The 26874-nt window shown below is 48.1% G+C and overlaps 1 protein-coding gene across 1 annotated transcript in view; it reads left to right on the top strand.

Moving 5' to 3' along the window:
• Window positions 1–6194: 6194 nt before the first annotated feature.
• The window catches only part of LOC119942750 (glycolipid transfer protein), a 34725-nt gene continuing 14045 nt past the window's right edge, over window positions 6195–26874 (top strand). Inside the window, exon 1 of the mRNA XM_038763671.1 lies at window positions 6195–6328. Within this exon, the coding sequence (XP_038619599.1) occupies window positions 6226–6328 (103 nt within the window). The 5' untranslated portion in view covers window positions 6195–6225. The remainder of the gene's footprint in view (window positions 6329–26874) is intronic.

The raw sequence follows: 26874 nt of genomic DNA, 5'->3' as shown, positions 1-26874 counted from the left end.
CATGTCCTGCCTCTGGCCTGGTATGCCCTCCCTCCTCATATCCACCAGATGATCACTCTCCCCACCTTCAAAGCCTTATCCAAGGGACATCTCCTCCAAGAGGCCCTCCCCAACTATGCCTCTTCTCCCACTCCCATCTGCGTCACCCTGACTGCCTCCCTTTATTCATCCCCCCTCCCAGCCCCACGGCACTTATGTTCCTCTCTATCATTTCTCTTCACGTCCATCTCCCTCTCTAGACTGTCAGCTCCTTGTGGGCAGGGAATGTACCTGTTGTATTGTTCTACTGTACTCTGCCAAGTGATTAGCCCAGTGCTCCGCACACAGTAAGCGCTCAATAGATATGACTGACTGAGCGGTCAATGCGCTTTGTGCAGCTGACGGTGAGATTCGATGCGTGAGAAGCAACTTGTCACCGCACTGTGGAATGATGGAAATCCAGCGAGTTTTGAAATTGGGTGGTGGTGGTGATTGGATTTTACGTAGGGCATTGAGGTTGGGTGGGGTGGAAGTGACAGGGTAATTTGGAGCCTGGATCATTATCACCAGGGAGATTTAACTTGACGGGGCAAGTCAGAGCCTGGGCTAGAAGTCACGGTTGCCCCTCCCAAGAAAACCTCTCCAGGTGACCCTGAAACTCCTCCTCATCCATCTCTTCTACGTAAAACAACCTCAATCAATCAGTTTATCAATCAGTGGGATTTACTGAGCACCTATTATGCTCAGAGCACTGCACCAAGCACTTGGGAGAGGGCAACAAAACCGCCTCACTCTAAATCTGCTTTCTTCATCTCTCCTCAAATCCCACCTTCTCTACGGTCTGTCCTGATTCCACCCAAATGAAAGATGAATTTTCATCCACGCACCTCAACCTGAATTCCTTAGGATGCAATCATCTGCAAACTGTATGCGATCTTTAACACATACCTCCCTAATAATAGCCATCACTGGGCTTTGTTAAGCACTTACTATATGCCAAGCACTGTACTGAGCAGTGGGGGAGATTCAAGGTCATCAGGCCAAGCACCTATTTTACAGATGAGGAAATTGAAGCCCAGGGGAATTAAATGACTTGCCCAAGGTCACGCAGTAGACAAGTGTTCTATCCACTAGGCTACGGTGCTTCACTTATGACAGGGCTCTTCACACTATAGCAGCTCAACTAATTGGGAAGCAGAGTGGCCTACCCCGGCCTTGGAATCAGAAGACCGGGGTTCTAATCCTGGTTTCAGCACTTGCCTGTTGTGTGACTTTGCTTCTTTGTGCCTCAGTTTCCTCATCTGTCAAACGGGGATTCACTTCCTGTTCTCCCTCCCGCTTAGATTGTGAGCCCCATGTGAGACAGAACTGTACAGTGCTCTGCACACAGTAGACCGTAAGCTCCTGAGGGCAGGGATCATGGCTACTTTATTGTACTCTCTCAAGTGCTTAGTACAGTGCCCTTCACACACCAGGGGCTCAAAAATACCGTTGATCACCCCTTCAGGGCAAGGATCATGTCGATTGACTCTGTTGTCAATCAATCAATGGTATTTATTGAGCTCTTACTGTGCACAGGAGAGTACCATATGGCAGAATTAGCAGAACGTTTCCCTGTTCTTGCCCAAATGCTCAGTAGAGAGTTCTGCATAGAGTAAGTGCTCAATAAATATCATCAATTGATTGATGGACTGCCCATTGTAACACAAATTCATTCATTCAATCGTATTTATTGAGCGCTTACTGTGTGCAGAGCACTGTACTAGAGAAACAGTGTGGCCTAATGGATAGAGCCCGGGCCTTGGGAGTCAGAAGAACCTGGGTCCTAATCCCAGCTTTGCCACTTGTCTGCTGTGTGACTTTGGGGAAGTCATTTCACTTCTCTGGGCCTCAGTTTCCTCACCCATAAAATGGGGATTAAAGCTGTGAACCCCATCAATGAATCAATCGATGGCATTCACCAGTTTGATTCACCAAAGCACTGTACTAAGCACTTGGGAGGGTACAACCCAACAGAATTAGCAGACACGTTCCCTGCCCATAACGAAGCTATGGTCTAGAGGACATGGGCTGTGTCCAACCTGACAATCCATTCCAGTGTTTAGTACAGTACCTGCCACATAGTAGATGCTTAACTTGTCTGCTGTGTAGCCTTGGGTAAATTGCTTCACTTCCCTGAGCCTCAGTTCCCTCATTTGTAAAAGGGCGATTAAGACTGTAAACCCCAAGTGGGACAGGGACTATGTCCATCTCAATTACCTTGTATCTACCCCAGCGCTTACAACAGTACCCAGCACATTTATTATTATTATCATCAAATGCTGTCGAGTTATTTCCAATTCATAGAGACTCTATGAATCTATTTTCCCTGGAATGTCCTGCCTTCTGCCATAATCCGTAACCTTTCTGACAGTTCTTCCATTATCGTTGTTATGGTCTCTCTCCATCTAGCTGCTGGCCTGCCTCTTCCATGTTTTCCCAGGACTTTTCCTAGCAGTAGCATCTTCTCCAGAGAACGAGTCCACCTGATGTGTCCAAAATATGTGATTCGAGTCATTTAGACTTCCAAAGACCATTTTGGCTTAATTTGCTGTAAAATTCATTTGTTTGTTTTTCGGGCAGTCCACGGGATTTGCCAAAGCCTCTCCAACAGCACATTTCAAAAGAATCTTTGCTCTTTCTATCCTATTCATTCATTCATTCATTCCTTCAATAGTATTTTTAATAATAATAATGTTGGCATTTGTTAAGTGCTTACTATGTGCAAAGCACTGTTCTAAGCGCTGGGGGGAACACAAGGAGATGAGGTTGTCCCATGTGGGGCTCACAGTCTTAATCTCCATTTTACAGATGAGGGAACTGAGGCACAGAGAAGTGAAATGACTTGCCCAAGGTCACACAGCAGACATGTGGTGGGAGGTGGGATCCGAACCCATGACCTCTGCCTCCCAAGCCCTTGCTCTTTCCACTGATCCACGCTGCTTCAGTGTTTGGGAAAGTACAATACAATAGAGAGACACTCCCTGCCCACCATGAGCTTCCATTGGTGGGGGGACATCAAAACAAGTAAACCAACATCAATATAAATAAAGAAATGACAGATATCGACATTAAGTGCCGTGAGGCCGAGAGAAGGGGGAAGAGGAAAAGGAGCAAGTCGGGGCGATGCAGAAGGGAGTGGGAGTTGAGGAAAAGTGGGTTTTAATCTGGGAAGGCCTCTTGGAGGAGATGGTGGATAGAGCATCGGTCCGGGAATCAGAAGGTCATGGGTTCTAACCCTGGCTCTGTCACTTGTCTGCTCTGTGACCTTGGACAAGTCACTTCATTGGGCCTCGTTTCCCTCATCTGTAAAATGAGGATTAAGACTGTGAGCCCCAATGATCTTGTATCTACTCCGGCGCTTAGAAAAGGGCCTGGCACATAATAAACACTTAAGAAATCCCATCATTATTATTTTTATGTGCCTTCAATAGGGCTTCGAAGGTGTGTGTGTGTCGGGGGGGGAGTAATAATAATAATGATGGCATTTCTTAAGCGCTTACTATGTGCCAAGCACTGTTCTAAGCACTGGGGTAGAAACAAAGTAATGAGGTTATCCCACGTGGGGCTCACAGTCCCATTTGACAGATGAGGGAACTGAGGCCCAGAGAAGTGAAGTGGCTTTCATTCATTCAATTGTATTTATTGAGCGATTACTGTGTGCAGAGCACTGTATTATGCGCTTGGGAAGTACAAATCGGGAACATAGAGAGACGGTCAGAGACTTGCCCAAGGTCACACAGTTGACAAGCAGGGGAATGGGAAATCGAACCCACAACTTCAAATTCCCAAGAGGAGAGCAGCTTGGCTCAGTGGAAAGAGCCTGGGCTTTGGAGTCAGAGGTCATGGGTTCAAATCCCCACTCTGCCGCTTGTCAGCTGTGTGACCTTGGGCAAGTCACTTAACTTCTCTGAGCCTCAGTTACCTCATCTGTAAAATGGGGATGAAGACTGTGAGCCCCACGTGGGACAACCTGATCACCTTGTATCCCCCCCAGTGCTTAGAACAGTGCTTTGCACTTAGTAAGCGCTTAACAAACACCATCATTATCTTCTAGACTGTGAGCCCACTGTTGGGTCTCTATATGTTGCCAACTTGTAATAATAATAATGGCATTTATTAAGCACTTACTACGTGCAAAGCACTGTTCTAAGCGCTGGGGAGGTTACGAGGTGATCAGGTGGTCCCAAGGGGCTCACAGTCTTCATCCCCATTTTCCAGATGAGGTAACTGAGGCCCAGAGAAGTTAAGTGACTTGCCCAAAGTCACACAGCTGACAAGTGACGGAGCCGGGATTTGAACCCCTGACCTCTGACTCCAAAGCCCGGGCTCTTTCCTTTGAGCCACGCTACTTCTCCAAGCAGCTTAGTACTTCCCAGACGCTTAGCACAGTGCTCTGCACACAGTAAGCGCTCAATAAATACGACTGAATGAATGAATGAACGAAAGAGGGCGCTTTCCACTGAGCCACGCTGCTTCTCCAAGCAGCTTAGTACTTCCCAAGCGCTTAGCACAGTGCTCTGCACACAGTAAGCCTCAATAAATACGACTGAATGAATGAATGAACGAAAGAGGGCGCTTTCCACTGAGCCACGCTGCTTCTCCAAGCAGCTTAGTACTTCCCAAGCGCTTAGCACAGTGCTCTGCACACAGTAAGCGCTCAATAAATACGACTGAATGAATGAGCGAAAGAGGGCTCTTTCCACTGAGCCACGCTGCTTCTCCAAGCGGCTTAGTACTTCCCAGGCGCTTAGCACAGTGCTCTGCACACAGTAAACACTCCATAAATACGACGGAATGAATGAATGAACGAAAGAGGGCTCTTTCCACTGAGCCACGCTGCTTCTCCAAGCAGCTTAGTACTTCCCAGGCGCTTAGCACAGTGCTCTGCACACAGTAAGCGCTCCATAAATACGACTGAATGAATGAATGAACGAAAGAGGGCTCTTTCCACTGAGCCACGCTACTTCTCCAAGCGGCTTAGTACTTCCCAAGCGCTTAGCACATCATCATCATCATCAATCGTATTTATTGAGTGCTTACTATGTGCAGAGCACTGTACTAAGCGCTTGGGAAGTCCAAATTGGCAACATAGAGAGACGGTCCCTACCCCACAGTGGGCTCACAGTCTAAAAGGGGGAGACAGAGAACAGAACCAAACACAGTAAGCGCTCAATAAATACGATTGAATGAATGAATGAATGAATGAATGAACGAAAGAGGGCTCTCTCCACCGAGCCTCGCCGCTTCAGCCAATCGCAGCGCGGGCTTCCGAGTCCCGGGGAGGTGATTGGCGGGCGGGGAGGAGTCGCGGTCCCCATTGGTCGGGGGTCCCTAGGGGGCGTGCCCCGACGGGGCCGGGGGAGGGGAGGGGGTCGGGCCGAGCGGGTTCATCCGCCAGCCAATCGCAGCGCGGGATTCCGGGTCCCGGAGTTGCGATTGGCGGGCGCGGCCCCCACGGGTCGGGGAGGGGGTACCCCCAAGGGGCGTGGCCCGGCGCGTTCCGCCGCCAGCCAATCGCAGCGCGGGATTCCGGGTCCCTGAGTTGCGATTGGCGGGCGCGGCCCCCACGGGATGGGGAGGTACCCCCCCAAGGGGCGTGGCCCGGCCTGTTCCGCCGCCAGCCAATCGCAGCGCGGGATTCCGGGTCCCTGAGTTGCGATTGGCGGGCGCGGCCCCCACGGGACGGGGAGGTACCCCCCCAAGGGGCGTGGCCCGGCGGGTTCCGCCGCCAGCCAATCGCAGCGCGGGATTCCGGGTCCCTGAGTTGCGATTGGCGGGCGCGGCCCCCACGGGACGGGGAGGTACCCCCCCCAAGGGGCGTGGCCCGGCGGGTTCCGCCGCCAGCCAATCGCAGCGCGGGATTCCGGGTCCCGCGGTTGCGATTGGCGGGCGGGGCGGCGGGCGCGGCCCCCATTGGTCGGGGGTTCCCCAGGGGGTGTATCCAGGCGGGTCCCGCGCCCGCCAATAGGAGGGCGGGATTCCGGGCGCCGCGGTTGTGATTGGCGGGCGGGGCGGCGGGGGCGGTCCCTATTGGTCGGGGGGGTTCCCCGGGGGGCGTGTCCTGGCGGCGGGGGCTGGGATTAGGGGCGGCGGGAGGAGGGGTGGGAGAGGGTCGCCGGGCGGGCGGCGGGGAGGACGGTGGCGGCGGCGGAGTGGGGGGCGGGGGTCCCCAGCCCGGAGGGCCTCCCGGAGGAGGAGCGGGCCATGGCGCTGCTGGCCGACCACCTGCTCAGGCCGCTGCCCGCCGACAAGCAGATCGAGACCGGACCCTTCCTGGACGCCGTCTCCCACCTGCCGCCCTTCTTCGGTGAGCCCAAAGGGCGGGACGCATCATCATCATCATCACAGTAATAACACTATCTGGAAGCGCTCACTATGTGCCCAACCCTGTTCTAAGCGCTGGGGGAGATACAAGATTATCAGAAGGAATAATGATAATCATGATAATGGTATTTGTTAAGCGCTTACTATGTGCCAAGCACTGTTCTAAGCGCTGGGGGAGATACAAGATTATCAGAAGGGGTAATGATGGTATTTGTTAAGCGCTTACTATGTGCCAAGCACTGTGCTAAGCGCTGGGGGAGACCACAAGATGATCAGAAGGAATAATGATAATAGTAATGATGGTATTTGTTAAGCGCTTACTATGTGCCAAGCACTGTTCTAAGCGCTGGGGGAGACCACAAGATGATCAGAAGGAATAATGATAATAGTAATAATGGTGGTATTTGTTAAGCGCTTACTATGTGCCAAGCACTGTTCTAAACGCTGGGGGAGATGCAAGATTATCAGAATGAATAATGATAATAGTAATGATGGTATTTGTTAAGCGCTTACTATGTGCCAAGCACTGTTCTAAGCGCTGGGGGAGACCACAAGATGATCAGAAGGAATAATGATAATAGTAATAATGGTGGTATTTGTTAAGCGCTTACTATGTGCCAAGCACTGTTCTAAACGCTGGGGGAGATGCAAGATTATCAGAATGAATAATGATAATAGTAATGATGGTATTTGTTAAGCGCTTACTATGTGCCAAGCACTGTTCTAAGCTCTGGGGGAGATGCAAGATTATCAGAAGGAATGATGATCATAGTAATGATGGTATTTGTTAAGCGCTTACTATGTGCCAAGCACTGTTCTAAGCGCTGGGGGAGATACAAGATTATCAGAAGGGGTAATGATGGTATTTGTTAAGCACTTACTATGTGCCAAGCACTGTTCTAAGCGCTGGGGGAGCTACAAGATTATCATCAGAAGGAATAATGATAATCATGATAATGGTATTTGTTAAGCGCTTACTATGTGCCAAATACTGTTCTAAGCGCTGGGAGAGATAGAAGATTATCAGAAGGAATAATGATAATCATGATAATGGTATTTGTTAAGCGCTTACTATGTGCCAAGCACTGTTCTAAGCGCTGGGGGAGACCACAAGATGATCAGAAGGAATAATGATAATAGTAATGATGGTATTTGTTAAGCGCTTACTATGTGCCAAGCACCATTCTAAGCGCTGGGGGAGATGCAAGATTATCAGAAGGAATGATGATAATAGTAATGATGGTATTTGTTAAGCGCTTACTATGTGCCACTGTTCTAAGCGCTGGGAGAGATAGAAGATTATCAGAAGGAATAATGATAATCATAATAATGGTATTTGTTAAGCGCTTACTATGTGCCAAGCACTGTTCTAAGCGCTGGGGGAAATACAAGATGATCAGAATGAATACTGATCATAGTAATGATGGTATTTGTTAAGCGCTTACTATGTGCCAAGCACTGTTCTAAGCGTTGGGGGAGATACAAGATTCTCAGAAGGAATAATAACAGTAATGATGGTATTTGTTAAGCGCTTACTATGTGCCAAGCACCGTTCTAAGCCCTGGGGGAGATACAAGATTTTCAGAAGGAATAATGATAATCATGATAATGGTATTTGTTAAGCGCTTACTATGTGCCAAGCACTGTTCTAAGCGCTGGGGAGGATACAAGATTATCATCATCATCGTCATCATCAATCGTATTTATTGAGCGCTTACTATGTGCAGAGCACTGTTCTAAGCGCTGGGGAGGATACAAGATTATCATCATCAATCGTATTTATTGAGCGCTTACTATGTGCAGAGCACTGTACTAAGCGCTTGGGAAGTACAAATTGGCAACATATAGAGACAGTCCCTACCCAACAGTGGGCTCACAGTCTAAAAGAATTCATTATTCATTATCAGAATGAATAATGATAATATTAAGCGCTTACTATGCGCCAAGCACTGTTCTAAGCGCTGGGGAAGACCACAAGATGATCAGAATGAATAATGATAATAGTAATGATGGTATTTGTTAAGCGCTTACTATGTGCCAAGCACTGTTCTAAGCGCTGGGGGAGATACAAGATTATCAGAATTAATAATAATAGTAATAATGATGGTATTTGTTAAGCGCTTACTATGCACCAAGCACTGTTCTAAGCGCTGGGAGAGATACAAGATTATCAGAATGAATACTGATAATAGTAATGATGGTATTTGTTAAGCGCTTACTATGTGCCAAGCACTGTTCTAAGCGCTGATTATCAGGGTGTTCCAAGTGGGGCTCACAGTCTTCATCCCCATTTGACAGATGAGATAACTGAGGCCCAGAGAAGGGAATTGATTTGCCCAAGGTCACCCAGCAAACACTTGTTCGGTTTTTGTCGTCTGTCCCCTGGGCCCCCCCGCCCCGCTTTTCTTTCTTTCAATCGTATTTATTGAGCACTTACTGTGTGCAGAGCACTGTACTAAGCGCTTGGGAAGTACAAGCCGGCAACATATAGAGACGGTCCCTACCCAACAGCGGGCTCACGGTCTAGAAGGGGGAGACAGACAACAAAACAAAACATATTAACAAAATGAAATAAATAGAATAAATATGGACAAATTAGAGTAATATATACGTACAAATATATATACATATATACAGGTGCTGTGGGGAGGAGAAGGAGGTAAGGCTTCTAGTCTGTGAGCCCGGTGTTGCGTAGGGATTGTCTCTATCTGTTCGTTCATTCAATCGTATTTATTGAGCGCTTACTGTGTGCAGAGCACTGTACTAAGCGCTTGGGAAGTCTAAGTTGGCAACCTATAGAGACGGTCCCTACCCAACAGTGGGCTCACAGTCTAGAAGGGGGGAGACAGACAACAAAACAAAACATATTAACAGAATAAAATAAATAGAATAAATAAGTGCAAGTAAAATAAATAGAGTAATAAATACGTACAAACATATAGACATATATACAGGTGCTGTGGGGAAGGGAAGGAGGTAAGGCAGGGGGTGGGGGGGCTGTTGCCGAATTGGACTTTCCAAGCGCTTAGTACAGTACTCTGCACACAGTAAGTGTTCAATAATGTTGCCAACTTGTACTTCCCAAGCGCTTAGTACAGTGCTGTGCACACAGTAAGCGCTCAATGTGGCCGACTTGTACTTCCCAAGCGCTTAGTACAGTGCTCTGCACACAGTAAGCTCTCACTGTGGCCGACTTGTACTTCCCAAGCGCTTAGTACAGTGCTCTGCACACAGTAAGCGCTCAATAATGTTGCCGACTTGTACTTCTCAAGCGCTTAGTACAGTGCTCTGCACACAGTAAGCGCTCAATAATGTTGCCAACTTGTACTTCCCAAGCGCCTACTACAGTGTTCTGCACACAGTAAGCACTCAATAAATAGGATTGAATGAATAAGTACGATTGAATGAATGAAGTGGCGGTGGGATTCGAACCCAGATCTTCCATCTCCCAGGCCCAGACTCTAACCCCTAGGCCATCCTGATTCTCTTGAGCCCCGGAGCCGGCCCAGTTGGGTCCCGGATGGGATCCGGAAAGGCCGCTCCAGGGAATGTCCTGGACACGGTCCGTTTGGCTCCCGGAAAAGTCCCCCCAAATTTCCCGGCCCCTCCCCGGTTTGGTCCCGGACCGGTCCTTGTCCGGTCCTTCCCGGAGCCCAGCCGGGAAGAGCGACTCCTCACAGGTCACTCTTTCATTCAGTCCTACTTATTGGGTGCCCACCATGTGCAGAGAATGGACTAAGCACTTGAAAAGAGCGCGGGCTTGGGAGTCAGAGGATGTGGGTTCAAATCCCGGCTCCACCAGGGAAGAGCGACTCCTCACAGGTCACTCTTTCATTCAATCCTACTTATTGGGCGCCCACCATGTGCAGAGAATGGACTAAGCACTTGAAAAGAGCCCGGGCTTGGGAGTCAGAGGATGTGGGTTCAAATCCCGGCTCCACTGTGCCTCAGTTACCTCATCTGTAAAATGGGGATTAAGATTGTGAGCCCCCCTTGGGACAACCTGATCACCTTGTAACCTCCCCAGCGCTTAGAACAGTGCTTTGCACATAGTAAGCGCTTAATAAATGTCATTATTATTATTATTATTATTATTATTAATAATCCCGCCTCCGCCACTTGTCTGCTATGTGACCTTGGGCAAAATCGCTTCATTTCTCTGGGCCTCAGTTACCTCATCTGTAAAAAATGGGGGAAAAGTGTGAGCCTCATGTGGGACAACCTGATTTCCCTGTATTTGGGCAAGTCTCTTAATAATAATATTAATAATAATGTTGGTATTTGTTAAGCGCTTACTATGTGCAAAGCACTGTTCTAAGCACTGGGGGAGATACAAGGTAATCAATTTGTCCCACGAGGGGCTCCCAGTCTTCATCCCCATTTTACAGATGAGGGAACTGAGGCCCAGAGAAGTGAAGTGACTTGCCCGAAGTCACACAGCTGACAAGCGGCGGAGCAGGGATTTGAACCCACCACCTCTGACTCCAAAGCCCGGGCTCTTTCCATCGAGCCACGCTGCTTCCATAACTCTTAACTTCTCTGTGCCTCAGTTACCTCATCTGTAAAATGGGGATTAAGACTGTGAGCCCCATGTGGTACAATCTGATTACTTTTGTATCCCCCCCAGCGCTTAGAACAGTGCTTGGTACATAGTAAGCGCTTAAATGCCATTATTATTATTATTATTATTATCCCAGCGCTTAGAACAGTGCTTAGCTCTTAGTAAGCGCTTAAATACCATAAATATTATTATTATTACAATCTAGCAATAGAGAGAGAAGCAATCCCTGCCCACAATGAGGTCCTGGAGCCAGCCAGGTTTGGTCCTGGGGGGAACGATCCCCGCCATCCCCCCGTACCCCACCCCATCCGGACCTCCTCTGGCCAGGGGAAAAGAGAAAAGATTCATCAGTAGTATGTACTGAGCGCTCACTCTGGGCAGAGCCCCGGCTAAGAGCCTGGGAGAGTCCAGTAGAGTTCGTGGCGCTCATCTCCACCCTCGAGAAGCTTTCAATCTACTGTACTAAGCGCTTGGGAGAGTGAGATAGAAGGCGTAATCCCCACCCTCAAGAAGCTTACACTCTGTGTGCTGAGCAGTGTACTGAGTGCTCGGGAGGGAATGAGGTAGTAGGCACCCCCCGCCCCGACACACACACAAATAAGCTTACACTCTCTTATTGGCACAGCGCTGTACTGAGTTTTGGGAGAGTATGAGGTAACGGGTACCATCCCTGCCCTCAAATTTGCTCTCTGCTTTGTGCAGAGCACTGTACTGAGAGCTTGGGAGGGAATAAATAGTTCATAGACACGATTCCTGCCCTCAAGAAGCTGACAAACCAGTGGGGGAGACAGATGCTAAAATAAACGACAGGTGGGAGCAACAGAGTTTAAAGGTGTACACATGCAACTGCATAAAGGTACTTAATAATGATAATAATAACTCTGGCATTTGTTAAGCGCTTACTATATGCCAGTCATTGTTCTAAGCGATGGGGTAGTTACAACCAAATCAGGTTGGACACAGTCCTTCTGCCAGCTTGTACTTCCCAAGCGCTTAGTACAGTGCTCTGCACACAGTAAGCGCTCAATAAATACGATTGATTGATTCTCCATCCTCATTTTACAGATGAGAGTACTGAGGCTATAAGCCCACTGTTGGGTAGGGACTGTCTCTATATGTTGCCAACTTGTGCTTCCCAAGCGCTTAGTACAGTGCTCTGCACACAGTAAGCGCTCAATAAATATGATTGATAATAAATAAATAAATATTTATTTATTTATTAAATAAATATTAAAAATAAATATGCCCCAAGAAATGAAGTGACTTGCCCAGGGTCACCCAGCAGACAAGTGGCAGAATTGGGATTAGAACCCATGACCTTCCGACTAACAGGCCCGCACTGTACCAACTCTGTTGCATTGTACTCTCCCAAACACATAGTACATTGCTTTGTATATAGTGTTCAGTCGATTGATCAATTTAAACCCGGAAACAAAACGTTTTTGTTTGGTCTTTTTTTTTTTTTTTTTTTAAATAAGGTGTCCTATTGTTGAACTAAAGCCATTCACCATTTATTTTAATCCCGCGAGAAGTTTCTGGGTCTTTTAGAGACACCACTTCCCAGGAACGCTGACCGGCAGAGAGATTTTCCTCTAGATCAATCAGACGATCGATCTATAGCATCGATTGGGTTCCTACTGTGTGTGGAGCCCAGTTCTGAGGGCTCGGGAGAGCAAAATAGCAGATCTGATACCCGCCCTGGAAAGTAAAGTAGGGATCTGAGAACTAGCCGACCCTAAAGCTCCCACGCGGTCTCCTTCTGCGGCATCTAGAATTGTCTGTTGAGTTTGTTTTCCTGTCTGGAGTGGCTAAACTTGGGATGCAAAGAATTGTTTCCTCTGCACTTTTTTTATTTCCAGTATCAGACAGAATACTGCGTAGCCCTTAATACTCAGCCAGCCTTCCTGCGAGACAGCCTCTTGATTTTTTTTTTTTCATATTGTGGAGTCTCAGCTGGATTTCCAACAGCCTTAGTTTCAATACGTCGCCTCCCTTTAAAGTCTTAGCCCCCTGGGAGTACCTAGATTTTTTATTTTGTAGGACTTGTTAGGCATTTACTATGTGCCAGACACTCTACCGAGCGCTGGGGTAGATACAGGCTAAGCAGGTTGAACACAACCCTGTCTCACAAATGGGCTCACAGTCTCAATCCCCATTTTCCGGATGAGGTAACTGAGGCCCAGAGAATGAAGTGACTGGCCCAAGGTCACCCAGCAGACAAGTGGCGGAGCCACGATGAGAACCTCAGTCTTTCTAGAACCACAAACAGCACATCAATGCCCTTAAAGCTGGCATCTCCGTGAGACAACCTGTTGATTTTTTTTTCATATTTTGGATTCTCAGCTGGATTTCTAGCCCTTAGTTTCAATATTTCCCCTCCCTTTAAAGACTTAGCCCTCTGGGATCATCTGAGTCACGCTGAATCAATCAGTTGTATTTACTGAGTGCCTACTTTGTGCAGAGCACTGTACTAAGCGTTTGGGAGAGGACAATAGAACAAGAGTTGGTAGACACGTTTCTTGCCCACAGGGAGCTTACAGTCCAGCTGAAAAGAGAACACGAACTGTGTAACTCTTTCTCTCCTCACAAGGCTCTTTTGTGTTTTTGCGTGTTTGGAGTACTATGGGGTGATCTTGCTGAAAACAGAAGCTCTTTATGTAACTGCTTTAATGAGGGTTAATCACCGTATGAAAACCTTTATTGATTGTCCATCCTATCTGCCCACTAGAACCTGGGACTTTTCAGAGGTTGGAAATCGAGGCCGTAGTTCCCCGGGACTAAGAGAACATCTTGGCAAAGTTGCAAAAAACTGTTTCGGATGCTAACTCAAAGACCAAGGTCCCGAGGCATGTTTTACAGAAAGATGCTGTGTTTCAAAAACCCTCATGGAGCATTAGAAGCAGAAGGATAGATGGATAGAGCCCGGGTCTGGGGGTCAGAAGGACCAGGGTTCTAATCCTGGCTCTCCCACTTGTCTGTTGGGTGACCGTGGGCAAGTCGCTTCACCTCTCTGGGCCTCAGGCCCCTCATCTGTTAAATGGGGATGAAGACTGTGAGCCCCATGTGGGACAGGGATTGAATCCATCCTGATTGGCTTGTATCTGGCCCGTCGCTTAGAACAGTGCCAGGCACATAGTAAGTGTTTAACAAACACCACACAAAAAAAATGAATCGGATTCATTCTTTGGAGGGTGAGTGTCTGACGTTCAGAAGTGAGTGGTAGCTGCAGGAAAATGAGCTTGCTTACCGTGGCTCAGGATGTTACTATTTATGGGCGTGAATAAGTATTTAATACATGCCAAGCTCTGGGAGAGGTAATCAGGTCGGACATGGTCCCCATTCTACTTGGAGCTCCTTTTCCAAGAGGGAGGGTGGGAATCTTTTCCCCATTTGACAGGCCAGTTAACTGAGGTCTAGAGAAGTTACATGACTAACCCAAGGTCACACAGCAGGCAGGGGCGACGCAGGGACCGGAATCCAGGTCTCCTGACTTCTAGACCGGTGCTTTTTTTCCACCAGGGCAGACTAGGTTGTGTTATTTCTCCAGAGGTGGAAAGTGATACAGGAAGGCTTCAAGTGGATCAGCTAAAATAGTAATAATAATAATAATGGTATTTGTTAAGTGCCTACTATGGGTCGAGAGCTGTTCTAAGCGCTGGGGTGGACAGGAGTTGATCAGGGTGAACAAAGTCCTTGCCCCACGTGGGGCTCACAGTTTTCATCCCCATTTTACAGACGAGATGACAGGCACAGAGAAGTGAAGTGACTTACCCAAGGTCACAGATTAGAACCCAGGTCCTTCTGACTTCCAGGCCTGGATTCTATCCGCCAGGCTTAGTACAGTGCCAAGCGCTTAGTACAGTGCTCTGCACACAGTAAGCGCTCAATAAATACGATTGATGTTGATGTAGGCCATGCTGCTTCGCAGGTCTTTGTTTCTAAATATTTGGAAGCACTGATTGTGGCCTCGAAAAAATCCTATAGCTTAACCAAACAACCGGTCAATCAGTGGTATTTACTGAGCACTTAACTATGTGCAGAGCACTGTATTAAGTGCTTGGGAGAGGACAATACAACAGAATGAGCAGACACGTTCCCAGCCTGTAACTAGCCCATTTAGCTCTCCATCCTTTCAGGAGGTAAACTCGTTATGAACAGGGAATGTGTCTGTTATAGTGTACTCTCCCAAGCACTTAGCACAGGGCTCTGCACACAGTAGGCGCTCAATAAATATAATGGACTGACCGACTGACAGCATAGGAAACCATCCTGGTCTTTCAGTTCTCCCAAGCACTTAGCACAGTGCTCTGCACACAGTAGGCGCTCAATATAATGGACTGACCGACTGACAGCATAGGAAACCATCCTGGTCTTTCAATTCTCCCAAGCACTTAGCACAGTGCTCTGCACACAGTAGGCGCTCAAATATAATGGACTGACAGCATAGGAAACCATCCTGGTCTTTCAGTTCTCCCAAGCACTTAGCACAGTGCTCTGCACACAGTAGGCGCTCAATAAATATAATGGACTGACCGACTGACAGCATAGGAAACCATCCTGGGAAGCAGTGTGGCTCATTGGAAAGAGCACGGGCTTTGGAGTCAGAGGTCATGGGTTCGAGTCCCCACTCCGCCACATGGCCGCTGTGTGACCTTGGGCAAGTCACTTAACTTCTCTGAGCCTCAGTTCCCTCATCTGCAAAATGGGGATTAAGACTGTGAGCCCCACGTGGGACAACTTGATCACCTTGTATCCCCCCAGCGCTTAGAACAATGCTCTGCACATAGTAAGCGCTTAACAAATGCCATTATTATTATTATTATTTCAATTCTCCCAAGCACTTAGCACAGTGCTCTGCACACAGGAGGCGCTCAATAAATATAATGGACTGACCGACTGACAGCACAGGAAACCATCCTGGTCTTTCAATTTCAGTTTTTTAATTTCAGCGCTCAGTACAGTGCCAGGCACATAGTAAGTGCTTAACAAATGCCACTAAAATACCCTCCCCCCACCTTTTCTGCCAGGTAGCCCGTGACCTGATTCTTTGATGAGTACAGAATGCTTGTAGCTGAATCTTTTTTTTATTTGTCCTCTTTAGCTACTGAAGTTCTGTAACTTATCCCCTCTCCGCTGGCTTTGTGTTTCAAACCGGACGGGGAGTTTCCAGAGCTATTGGGCTGTGACCAGCTTCGAAGACCGCAGGTCATGGGAGTGGCAGCTTTGCTCATATTCCCTCCCCAGTAGGCGCTCAGCCAGTCAATCGTATTTATTGAGCGCTCACCGTGTGCAGAGCACTGGACTAAGCGCTTGGGAGAGGACAGTAGAATGAGATAAGACACATTCCCTGCCCACAACGAGCTGACAGTCTAGAGGGCGAGACGGACATGAATAGAAGCAGCAGCGTGGCTCAGTGGAAAAAGCATGGGCTTTGGAGCCAGAGGCCGCGGGTTCGAATCCCAACTCTGCCACTTGTCAGCTGGGTGACTTTGGGCAAGTCACTTCACTTCTCTATGCCTCAGTTCCCTCATCTGTAAAATGGGGACTAAGACTGTGAGCCCCACGTGGGACAACCTGATGACCTTGTATCTACCCCAGCGCTTAGAACAGTGCTTGGCACATAGTAAGCGCTTAAATACCATCATGATTAATTAATGATGGATATGGACAGAAGTGCTGTAGGATTGGGAGGGGGTGATGAATAAAAGGAGCAAATCAGGGCGACACAGAAGGGAGCGCGAGAAGGGTTACTGTATCAGCCTCCTCTCCGATCTCCCATCTTCCTGTCTCCCCCACTTCAATCCATACTTCACGCTGCTGCCCGGATTGTCTTTGTCCAGAAACACTCTGGGCATGTTACTCCCCTCCTCAAAAATCTCCAGTGGCTACCAATCAACCTACGCATCAGGCAGAAACTCCTCACCCTGGGCTTCAAGGCTGTCCATCCCCTCGCCCCCTCCTATCTCACCTCCCTTCTCTCCTTCTCCAGCCCAGCCTGCATCCACCGCTCCTCTGCCACTAATCTCCTCACCGTGCCTCATTCTCGCCTGTCCCACCGTCGACCCCCGGCCCACGTCATCCCCCAGGCCTGGAATGCCCTCCCTCCCCACATCCACCAAGTTAGCTCTCTTCCTCCCTTCAAAGCCCTACTGAGAGCTCACCTCCTCCAGGAGGCCTTCCCACACTGAGCCCCCCCTTCCTCTCCCCTTCCTCCCCCCTCCATGCCCCCCGCCTTACTTCCGTCCCTTCCCCACAGCACCTGTATATATGTATACATGTTTGTACGTATTTATTACTCTATTTTACTTGTACATATTTATTCTATTTATTTTATTCTGTTAATATGTTTTGTTCTCTGTCTCTGTCTCCCCCTTCTAGACTGTGAGCCCACTGTTGGGTAGGGACCGTCTCTATAGGTTTCCAGCTTGTACTTCCCAAGCGCTTAGTACAGTGCTCTGCACACAGTAAGCGCTCAATAAATATGATTGATTGATTGAAGTGGCAGAGTCAGCATTAGAACCCAGGTACTTCTGACTCCCAAGCTCATGCTGTATCCCCTATACTACACTGCTTCTTTTGTATATTAGCTGAGGGGATTCTGTTCATTTTGGCTCAGGGCTGAAACCAGAAAATTTCCATTTTCTCCTCTCAGATTTAAAGAAACTACAAGGGGGAAGTGCATATACAATCCCCCAAAGCAGTTGTGTGTGTGTCTTATAAATTCTCCTACTTCCTCCTATCTGTGATGTACTTGGGCATCTGTCTCCCCTTCCCCCACCGCCCCCAAAGTGAGCAATTTGAGGGCAGGGAATTGTGTCTCTCTTAGCTCTGTTGTATTTTTATTTTTTTAGTGTATTTATTAACTACTTACAATGTTCCAGGCACTGTTCTAAGCGCTGGAGTAGAAACAGAGCTTTCAGGTTGACCACAGTCCCTTGTCCCACATGGGCTCACACTCATAATCCTCATTTTATTGATGGGGTAACTGAGGCACAGAGAAGGGAAGTAACTTGCCCAGGGTCACACAGCAGACAAACGGCAGAGCCAGGATTAGAACCCAGGTTCTGTATTGTCCTCACCCAAACGCTTAGGACAGAGGCTCTCAGGACAGCCCTCTCCCAAGCAGTCAATAAGTACTATTAATGGATGGTTCACGGTTCCTAGGGAAAGTGGGTGGAAAGAACAGCCAGCTGGGAGTCAAACTGCAATTAAACCCGAAAACCCAAATCAAAAAACCCTTGGAACGTGGCAGTCTGGTTCCTGAAAATACTTAGAACTTTTTCAGTAGTCAGTCAGTCAATACAATTGTGTGTAGAGCACTGTACTAAGCGCTTGGGAGAGGACAGTGTAACAGATGCATTCCCTGCCCACAACAAGCAGAGAGACTTAGAAGAGATATTTTCTGTACCCTTCCTGGACCTGTGTACTGTTTTAATTCACTCAATCGTATTTATTGAGTGCTTACTGGGTGCAAAGCATGGAGAAGCAGCAACGCTTAGGGGAAGAGATTAGGGCTGGGAGTCAGGAGACCAGGGTCTAATCCTACGCTGCCTCTTGTCTGCCAGACGATTTTAATCAAATCCCTGAACTGATCTGTGCCTCAGTTTGCTCGAGTTGGGGAAATAACCCATTCCCCCTCTCCCTGAGACTGATTATCTTAGCAGAGTGGTTGGCATGCAGTTAGCACTTAAATACCATTCTTCCATTCATCCTGGCTCCACCACTTGTCTGTTTTGTGACATTGGGGAAGTCACTTAACTTCTCTGTGCCTCAGTTCCCTCCTCTGTAAAATGGGGATCGAGACTGTGAGCCCCACGTGGGACAGGGACCGCGTCCAACCCTATTTGCTTGTATCCACCCCAATGAGTAGTACAGTGCCCGGCATATGGTAAGAGCTTAACAAATACCATAATTATCATTCATTCAGTCATTGAACGCTTAGTGTGTGTAAAGCACTGTAGTAAGCATTTGGGAGAGGACAAGAGAGCAATAAACTGACATATTCCCCGCCCAAGGTGAGCTTACAATCTAGAGGGAGAGACAGGCATTAATAGAAGTAAATAAATGACAGATGTGGACATAAGTGCTGTGGGGCTGGGAGGGAGGGATGAATAAAGGGAGCAAGTCAGGACAACACAGAAGGGAGTGGGAGAAGAGGAAAGGAGGACTTGGGGACAGCTTCTTGGAGGAGATGGGCCTTCAATAAAGCTTCCAAGCGGGGAAGAGTCATTGTCAGATCTACCACTGTTATAATTATCATGGTCCATCGTTGTCTCTTTTATTAAACCCATCTTGGTCTTTGAAGATTCTCAAGCCCAGCCCTACCCTTCCAGCCAAAAAGATAGTGAATGGAGGCGGGAAGGACTCAAGCTTGTGAAACTCAAAGTGTAGGTGGGAAAATCTGTTTTCCCAAGGACAGGGACAATGTCTTTTGCCCTTTGGGTTTGTGGGCGGCGCCTCCGGCATCCAAGAGGGACAGAAAAGATACAGGATGCGAGACGCCCTGGATTTTTAACAGGTGAAGAAATCTGGGGCCACCTAGCTTTTACTTAGATGATTCTCTTCTAGGTTGGCCAAGACTTGTGAAATGATGGGCCCAAATAAGTAGATTGTTAAGGCGGGTGCTTAGTAATTGGACACAGGCAAATGCTGACGCAAGAAAGATGATAGTTTGTGGGGCACACAAGTCAATATTAAAATGGGAAAGCCCAACTTGGAGTCATAACTCCTCTGCAAAATTCCCTAATACACCACCCTGCCCCCAGGGCACCTTCCTCTAGTTTGGAAACTTTGGCGAAATCCCGGTTTCGGGTTGGTAGAGACAGGTGGAGATGAGCTCTCCCAAGCACTTGGTACAGTGCTCTGCACACAGAAAGCGCTTGAGAAATATGATCTGTTGGGTGATTGACAGAGCGCAGATTGCCCTACGTGATCTTTTAGAAATATGAGGGCAGGAAGTGGGGCTCACTGGACAGAGTGTGAGAGTCCTGGGTTCTAATCCCAAGAAGCAGCATGGCTTGGTGGAAAGAGCATGGGCTTGGGAGTGAGAGGTTGTGGGTTCTAAACCCGCCTCCGCCACTCATCTGCTATGTGACCTTGAGCAAGTCACTTAACTTCTCTGTGCCTCAGTTACCTCATCTGTAAAATGGGGATTAAAAGTGTGAGCCCCATGTGAGACAACCTGATTACCCTGTCTCTACCCTAGTGCATAGAACAGTGCTTGGTGCATAGCGCTTAATACTATTATTTTTCCTTGTTCTGCCACAGGCCTGCTGTGGGACCTTGGGCAAGACACTTGAACTCTCACGCCTCAGTTTCCCCTTTGGTAAAATGGGGATAAGACACCACTGTCCCCCTCCCATTTGGGGCAGGGACTGTGTCCGATCTGAATACCCCTTGTCTACCCCAGCACTTAACAGTTAAGGTGCTTAACATGTCCAAAACAGAGCTTCTTATCTTCCCACCCAAACCCTATCCTCCCCCTGACTTTTCCTCTCACTGTAGACAGCGCCATCATCCTTCCAGTGTCACAAGCCTGTAACCTTGGTGCTATTCGTGACCCCTCTTTCAACCCACATACTCGATCCATCCGTTTAACCTTCACATCGCTGAAATCCATCCTTTCCTCTCCAAACTACTGCTTATCCTCTCCTGCCTTGATTACTGTACCAGCCTCCTTGCTGAACCTCCCTGCCTCCTGTCTTTCCCCATTCCAGTCCATACTTCACTCCGCTGCCCAGATTTTTTTTTTTTTTTTTTTTTTACAAAAAACATTCAGCATGTGCTTTCCCACGCCTCAAAAATCTCCAGTGGTTGCTCATCCACTTCTGCATCCAACAGAAACTCCTTAGCATGGGCTTTAAAACTATCATCTTGCCTCCTCCTTTTTCACCTCGTTACTCTGCTACTACCTCACGCTAAACTCCTCTAACAACCTACTCACTGGGGCTCCATCTCATCTTTCTCGCCACCGACCTCTCAACCACATCCTGCCTCTGGCCTGGAATGCCCTCCCTTTTCATATCCGACAGACAACGACTCTCTCCACCTTCAAAGCCTTATTGATGTCCCATCTCCAAGAGGTCTTCCCCGACTAAGCCCTCATTTCCTCTTTTCCCACTCCTTTCTGTGCCACCCTGACCTACCCCCAGCCTCAAAGCATTTCCGTCCATATCCATAATTTTATATCAATGTCTATCTCCCCCTCTAGATTGTGAGCTTGTTGTGGGGAGGGAAGGTGTCTGTTATACTGTTGTGTTGAATTCTCCCAAGCGATTTGTACAGTGTCCTGCATACAGTAAGCACTCAATAAATAAGATTGATTGATGTGCTTAATAAATACCGTAACAACAAATTACTTTAACCAAATCCCTCCGTGTCTTTCGAGAGCAGATGGGGTGAATGAGGCTGTATTTCCAGCTTACTCTTAACTGGTAATATGTGCGTTCACGTATTAAGTGCTCACATTCCCCTAGGCATTTGGCAGGGCAAAAGAGTCCATTGGGCTACTGTGGCTTATATCATGGGACCTGGTAAGCCAGGACTACTGCCCTGTTTCAACTCAGGCTCTCACTCAAGTCAGCATGGCCTAGAGGAAAAAGCCCAGGCCTGAGTGTCGTAGGATCTGGGTTCTAATCCTGGCTTCATCACCTGTCTGCCGTGTGATCTCGGGGCCTGAAAAATGAGGATTCAGTACCTGTTCTCCCTCACCCTCTTAGACTGAGACTGCCGTGTGGGACAGAGGCCGTATCTGATCTGATGATTGATCTTGCATCTTCCCCAACGCTTACTACAGGGCTTGGCCTGCAGTAAGCACCTACCAGATACCGCAGCTAGTAGTGTTATCCTTACTTGGGATTTGAGTTAGGATCATGGAAAAATTTTCCAGCCTTGAAATCTGTAAGCATCTGGAAGAGGCCCCAGGTAATGGCAATCTGGGGGATCTTTATAAATAGGATACATTTTCATTTTTTTTTTTTCAGTGATATTTGTTAAGCTCTTACTATGTGTCAGACATTGTACTAAGTACTGCTAATCAGGTTGAACACAGTCCATGTCCCACATGGGGTTCACCGTTTTTATCCCCCTTTTAAAGATTAGGTAACTGAGGTCCAGAGAAGTGTCTTGTCCAAGGTCACCCAGCATATAAGTGGCGGAGCAGGAATTAGAACCCAGGTCCTCGGACTCCCAGGCATGGGTTCTTTTCACTAGGCCACACTGCGTCTCACTTTTCTCAATGGCCTGGTTTGGGTGAAGAGGCCCGAAGGCAGGGGGATGGACTACATGATCTCTTCGGGTCATTTGCCTGTTCCTGCGAATCTAGGGGTGTGAACTCCTCTAGGCTGGAAGTTCATTATGGCAGGGGACATGTCTGCTAATCCTGTTGGATTGCCCTCTCTCACGTGCTCAGTCCATGCTCTGCACATGGTCAGTGCTCAATAAATAGCTTCAATTGATTGAATCTCCAGTTCTGGAACAAGGCGGTTAGGTGAGCGGTGGATGAGGTGGGGAAATTCGATGGGGAATGGAAACCAGAAAAACAGGAATAGTGGCTTTGGGGCAGGGCAACTTTACTCACACACACGCATGCTTTGCACATAGTAAGTGCTTAATGAATACCAACATTATTATTATTACACAAACAACACCCTCCCAGCATTACTTACACACACTCACACACACACAAAACCACCCAGCCTCAAACACGCACACACCACACAGCCTCAAACACGGACCACACATCTCATCACCCCCCCCCCCCGCCCACAGATCCCCAAACACGCACCACACACCTCACATTACACACACACACACCCACACCCCCCCCCCCGACATGGGTAGGGACTGTCTCTATATGTTGCTGACTTATACTTCCCAAGCGCTTAGTACAGTGCTCTGCATACAGTAAGCCCTCAATAAATATGATTGAATGAATGAATCACATACATCACATCTCCCAGCATTACACACACACACACACACACACACACACACTCTCTCTCTCTCTCTCTCTCTCTCTCACACTCCACTTGTCCCCCTGGCATTATACACACCCACTCAGATACACACACACCCTCTGGTCCTGAGCAGCTCAGCCGGAAGCGAAACACCCACATGTACTAGAAACAGGAAGGCGCCGACAACCTGGTGCGGCTACAGTCGGACAGCTGGGCATCACTTGGAGGCTGGATGATTTCTGGGGTCCGTGTCCCCCCGATATGTTGACAGTGTTGGTCAAGTCACTTCTGGGGGTGGGGGAGCGGTTACTTGATGCCCGGGGACTCCCAAAGGGGAGGCTCCGGGGTTTGGGCAGAAAGGGGCGAGTTGGCATTACTGATAGGAGCTGCTGCTTTCTTAGGGGGTGTGACTTGGCTGGAGGTACTAATAAAGCCTGGCACATAGTAAGCACTTAAATGCCATTATTATTGTTAATGATAATATTATTGATAATAAAGCCTTATCTAATCTCCAGCCACCTCTCACTTTTGAATTTATTTTGGCTCATTGTCAGCACTTGGGCCTGGAGATTTATTTGGTCTTTGACAATCAATCAATCATATTTATTGAGCACTTACTTTGTGCAGAGCACTGTACTAAGCGCTTGGGAAGTACAAGTTGGCAACATATACAGTCCCTACCCAACAGAGGGCTCACAGTCTAAAAGACATGTAGACTGTCTACATGTTTTGTTTTGTTGTCTGTCTCCCCCCTTCTAGACTGTGAGCCCGTTGTTGGGTACAGACAGTCTCTATATGTTGCCGAATTGTGCTTCCCAAGCGCTTAGTACAGTGCTCTGCACACAGTAAGTGCTCAATACGATTGAATGAATGAATAATAATCCCCATTTTATAGATACGATAGCCAAGGCACAGAGATGTTAGGGGACTTGCCCAAGGTCACAGAGCAGACAAGTGGCAGAGCTGGGAACAGAACCCACCAGGTCCTTCTGATTTGAGCTTGATGTCTGTGAGAGTCTAATAAATAGCCTAACAGTTACTACTTCTACTTAGTGCACCCAGACACCATTCCAAGGATGTTGCATCCTATCAATCGATGGTGTTTATTGAGCGCTTCCTGTTTGCAGAGCATTGTACAAAGTGCTTGGGTGAATACATCATCATCATCAATCGTATTTATTGAGCGCTTACTATGTGCAGAGCACTGTATTAAGCGCTTGGGAAGTACAAATTGGCAACACATAGAGACAGTCCCTACCCAATACAGTGTAACAGCTGATGGATAGAGCCCATGCTTGGGAGTCAAAGGAGGTGGGATTCACTCATTCATTCATTCGTATTTATTGAGCACTTACTGTATGCAGAGCACTGGACTAAGCGCTTGGGAAGTACAAGTTGGCAACATATAGGGACGGTCCCTACCCAACAACGGGCTCACAGTCTAGAAGGGGGAGACAGACAACAAAACATGTGGTCAGGTGTAAAGTCATCAGAATAAATAGAAGTAAAGCTAGATGCACATCATTGACAAAATAAATAGAATAGTAAATATGTACAAGTAAAATAAATAGAGTAATAAATCTGTACAAACATATATACAGGTGCTGTGGGGAGGGGAAGGAGGTAGGGCAGGGGAAGAGGAAAAAGGGGGCTCAGTCTGGGAAGGCCTCCTGGAGGAGGTGAGCTCTCAGTAGGGCTTTGAAGGGAGGAAGAGAGGAAGGATCTAATCCCGGCTCCGCCACCTGTCTGCTGTTTGACCTTGGAAAAGTCACTTGACTTCTCTGTACCTCAGCTCGTTGTGGGCAGGGGATGTGTCTCTATCATTGTTTTGTCCTCTCCCAAGTCCTTAGCATAGTGCCCGACACACAGTAAGCGCTCGTTAAATATGATAGAATGAATCTGTAAAATGGGGATTAGGACTGCGAGCCCCATGTGGGGCAGGGATTGTGCCCAACCCCATTTGTTTGTATCCATCCCAGTGCTTAGTACAGTGCCTGGCACATAGTAAGCAGTGAACAAATGCCACAATTATTATTAAATACAGGCCAAGAAAGGAGGGTGGGGAAACGGGTGAGAAAATCCCAGCTCATCCATGTCAGGTCTTAAGCTGAAAAACCAAACACCCGGTTGGGAAATAACCCAAAAAGCCCCATCTGACCAGATTGGGTAAAGAGCGCCACCCGGATAAGGTCGAAGATGGCGTAGGTGAGATAAGAGGGAGTGACAGTTGTTACAGCACTAATTACACTGCTAATCCTCCAAGAGGTCTTCCCAGTCTACACCCTCCTCTCCTCTTGTCCCATTTCCTTCTGTGACACCCCAACAATCCTTCAGTCGTATTTATTGAGCACTTACTACGTGCAAAACACTGTACTTGCGCTTGGGAGAGGACAATGTAGCAGACAGACACATTGCTCCCCAGAATGAGCTCACAACCTAGTCAGTCCCTGACTCACCCCCTTCATTTTTTTCCCCCATGTTCTTTTTCCCAACGCTTTGTGCAGCACTCTGCGCCCAATAAACGCATACTAAATATGACTACCCCCGCTACTGGAGCATGGGCTCTGGGAGTTAGAAGGTTGTGGGTTCTAATCCCTGCTCCGCCACCCTTCTGCTGTGTGACCTTGGGCAAGTCACTTCACTTTCCTCTGGGCCTCATTGACCGCATCTGTAAAAAGGGGGATTAAGACCGTGAGTTCCACATGGGCAGGGACTGTGTCCAACTCGATTTGTGTGTATCTACCCCAGCGCTTAGTACATAGTAAGAGCTTAAATACCACAGATACTATTAGTATTACCTCAGGATCTCTGCTGGGGCCCATCTTGTGAGGAGCCGGGGGAGTCGGGCTGCCTGGGGATGAGCTGGGAGGGGGCAGAGGTCAGCCGGGCAGCCGGAGTGACCGCTGCCTCCCTCGTCATGGGGGGGGGGGGAAGGGGACATTCGCACAGGGCACAGCCGAGTCTGGCACAGGGAGAGAGAGGTGCCCTGTGAGGGGGTGGGGATTGAAAAGGGACCGCACAAGATGGGCCCCACATAATGCAGATAACATAGCCTATGAGATTGCCTGGCTTTCGCTGCTGGTTGGGCCTTGGATTGGGCAGGCCCTCCCTACATGACTGACTGCCATTAATCCATCAATCTTATGTCCCCACTCATGTTTCCCCACTCCTCAAGAACCTCCGGCAGATGCCAATCCACCTCCGCATCAAACAGAAACTCCTCACCAATGGCTCTAGGGACTCACCTCGCCCCCTCTTACCTCACCACTCTCCTTTTACAACTCAGCCCACACACTTTGCTCCTTAATGCCAACCTACTCACTGTACCTTAATCTCCTATCTCACTGCCAATCTCTCGCCCACGCCCTGCCTCTGGCTTGTAACTCCCTCCCTCCTCATATAATAATAATAATAATAATAATGTTGGTATTTGTTAAGCGCTTACTATGTGCCAAGCACTGTTCTAAGCACTGGGGTGGGGATACAAGGTAATCAAGGTTGTCCACGTGGGGCTCACAGTCAATCCCCATTTTACAGATGAGGGAACTGAGGCACAGAGAAGTTAAGTGACTTGCCCAAAGTCACACAGCTGACAAGTGGTGGAGCTGGGATTCGAACCCATGACCTCTGACTCCCAAGCCCGGGCTCTTTCCACTGAGCCACACTGCTTCTCAAGATAGCCCAAGACAATTATGCTCCCTGCCTTTCAAAGCCTTACTGAACGCCTTTCTCCTCCAAGCGGCCTTCCCTAACTAAACCCTCCTTTCCTCTTCTCCTATTCCCTTTCGCATCACCCTGACTTGTTCCCTTTATTCATCCCTCCTCCCAGCCTCACAGCACTTGTGTACATATCTGTAATTTTATTTCCATTAATGTCTGTCTGCCTCTCTAAACCATAAGCTCGTTGCAGGCAAGGAATGTGACTGTTCATTGTTGTATTGTACTTCCCCAAGCTCTTAGTACAGTGCTCTGTCCACAGGATGCACTCAATAAATACAATGGAATGAATAC

Source organism: Tachyglossus aculeatus, chromosome 21, assembly GCF_015852505.1.
Source record: "Tachyglossus aculeatus isolate mTacAcu1 chromosome 21, mTacAcu1.pri, whole genome shotgun sequence".
NCBI classification, from domain to species: domain Eukaryota; kingdom Metazoa; phylum Chordata; class Mammalia; order Monotremata; family Tachyglossidae; genus Tachyglossus; species Tachyglossus aculeatus.
The sequence above is the reverse complement of the archived record's forward strand: the minus strand, read 5'-3'. Positions and strand labels throughout refer to the sequence as shown.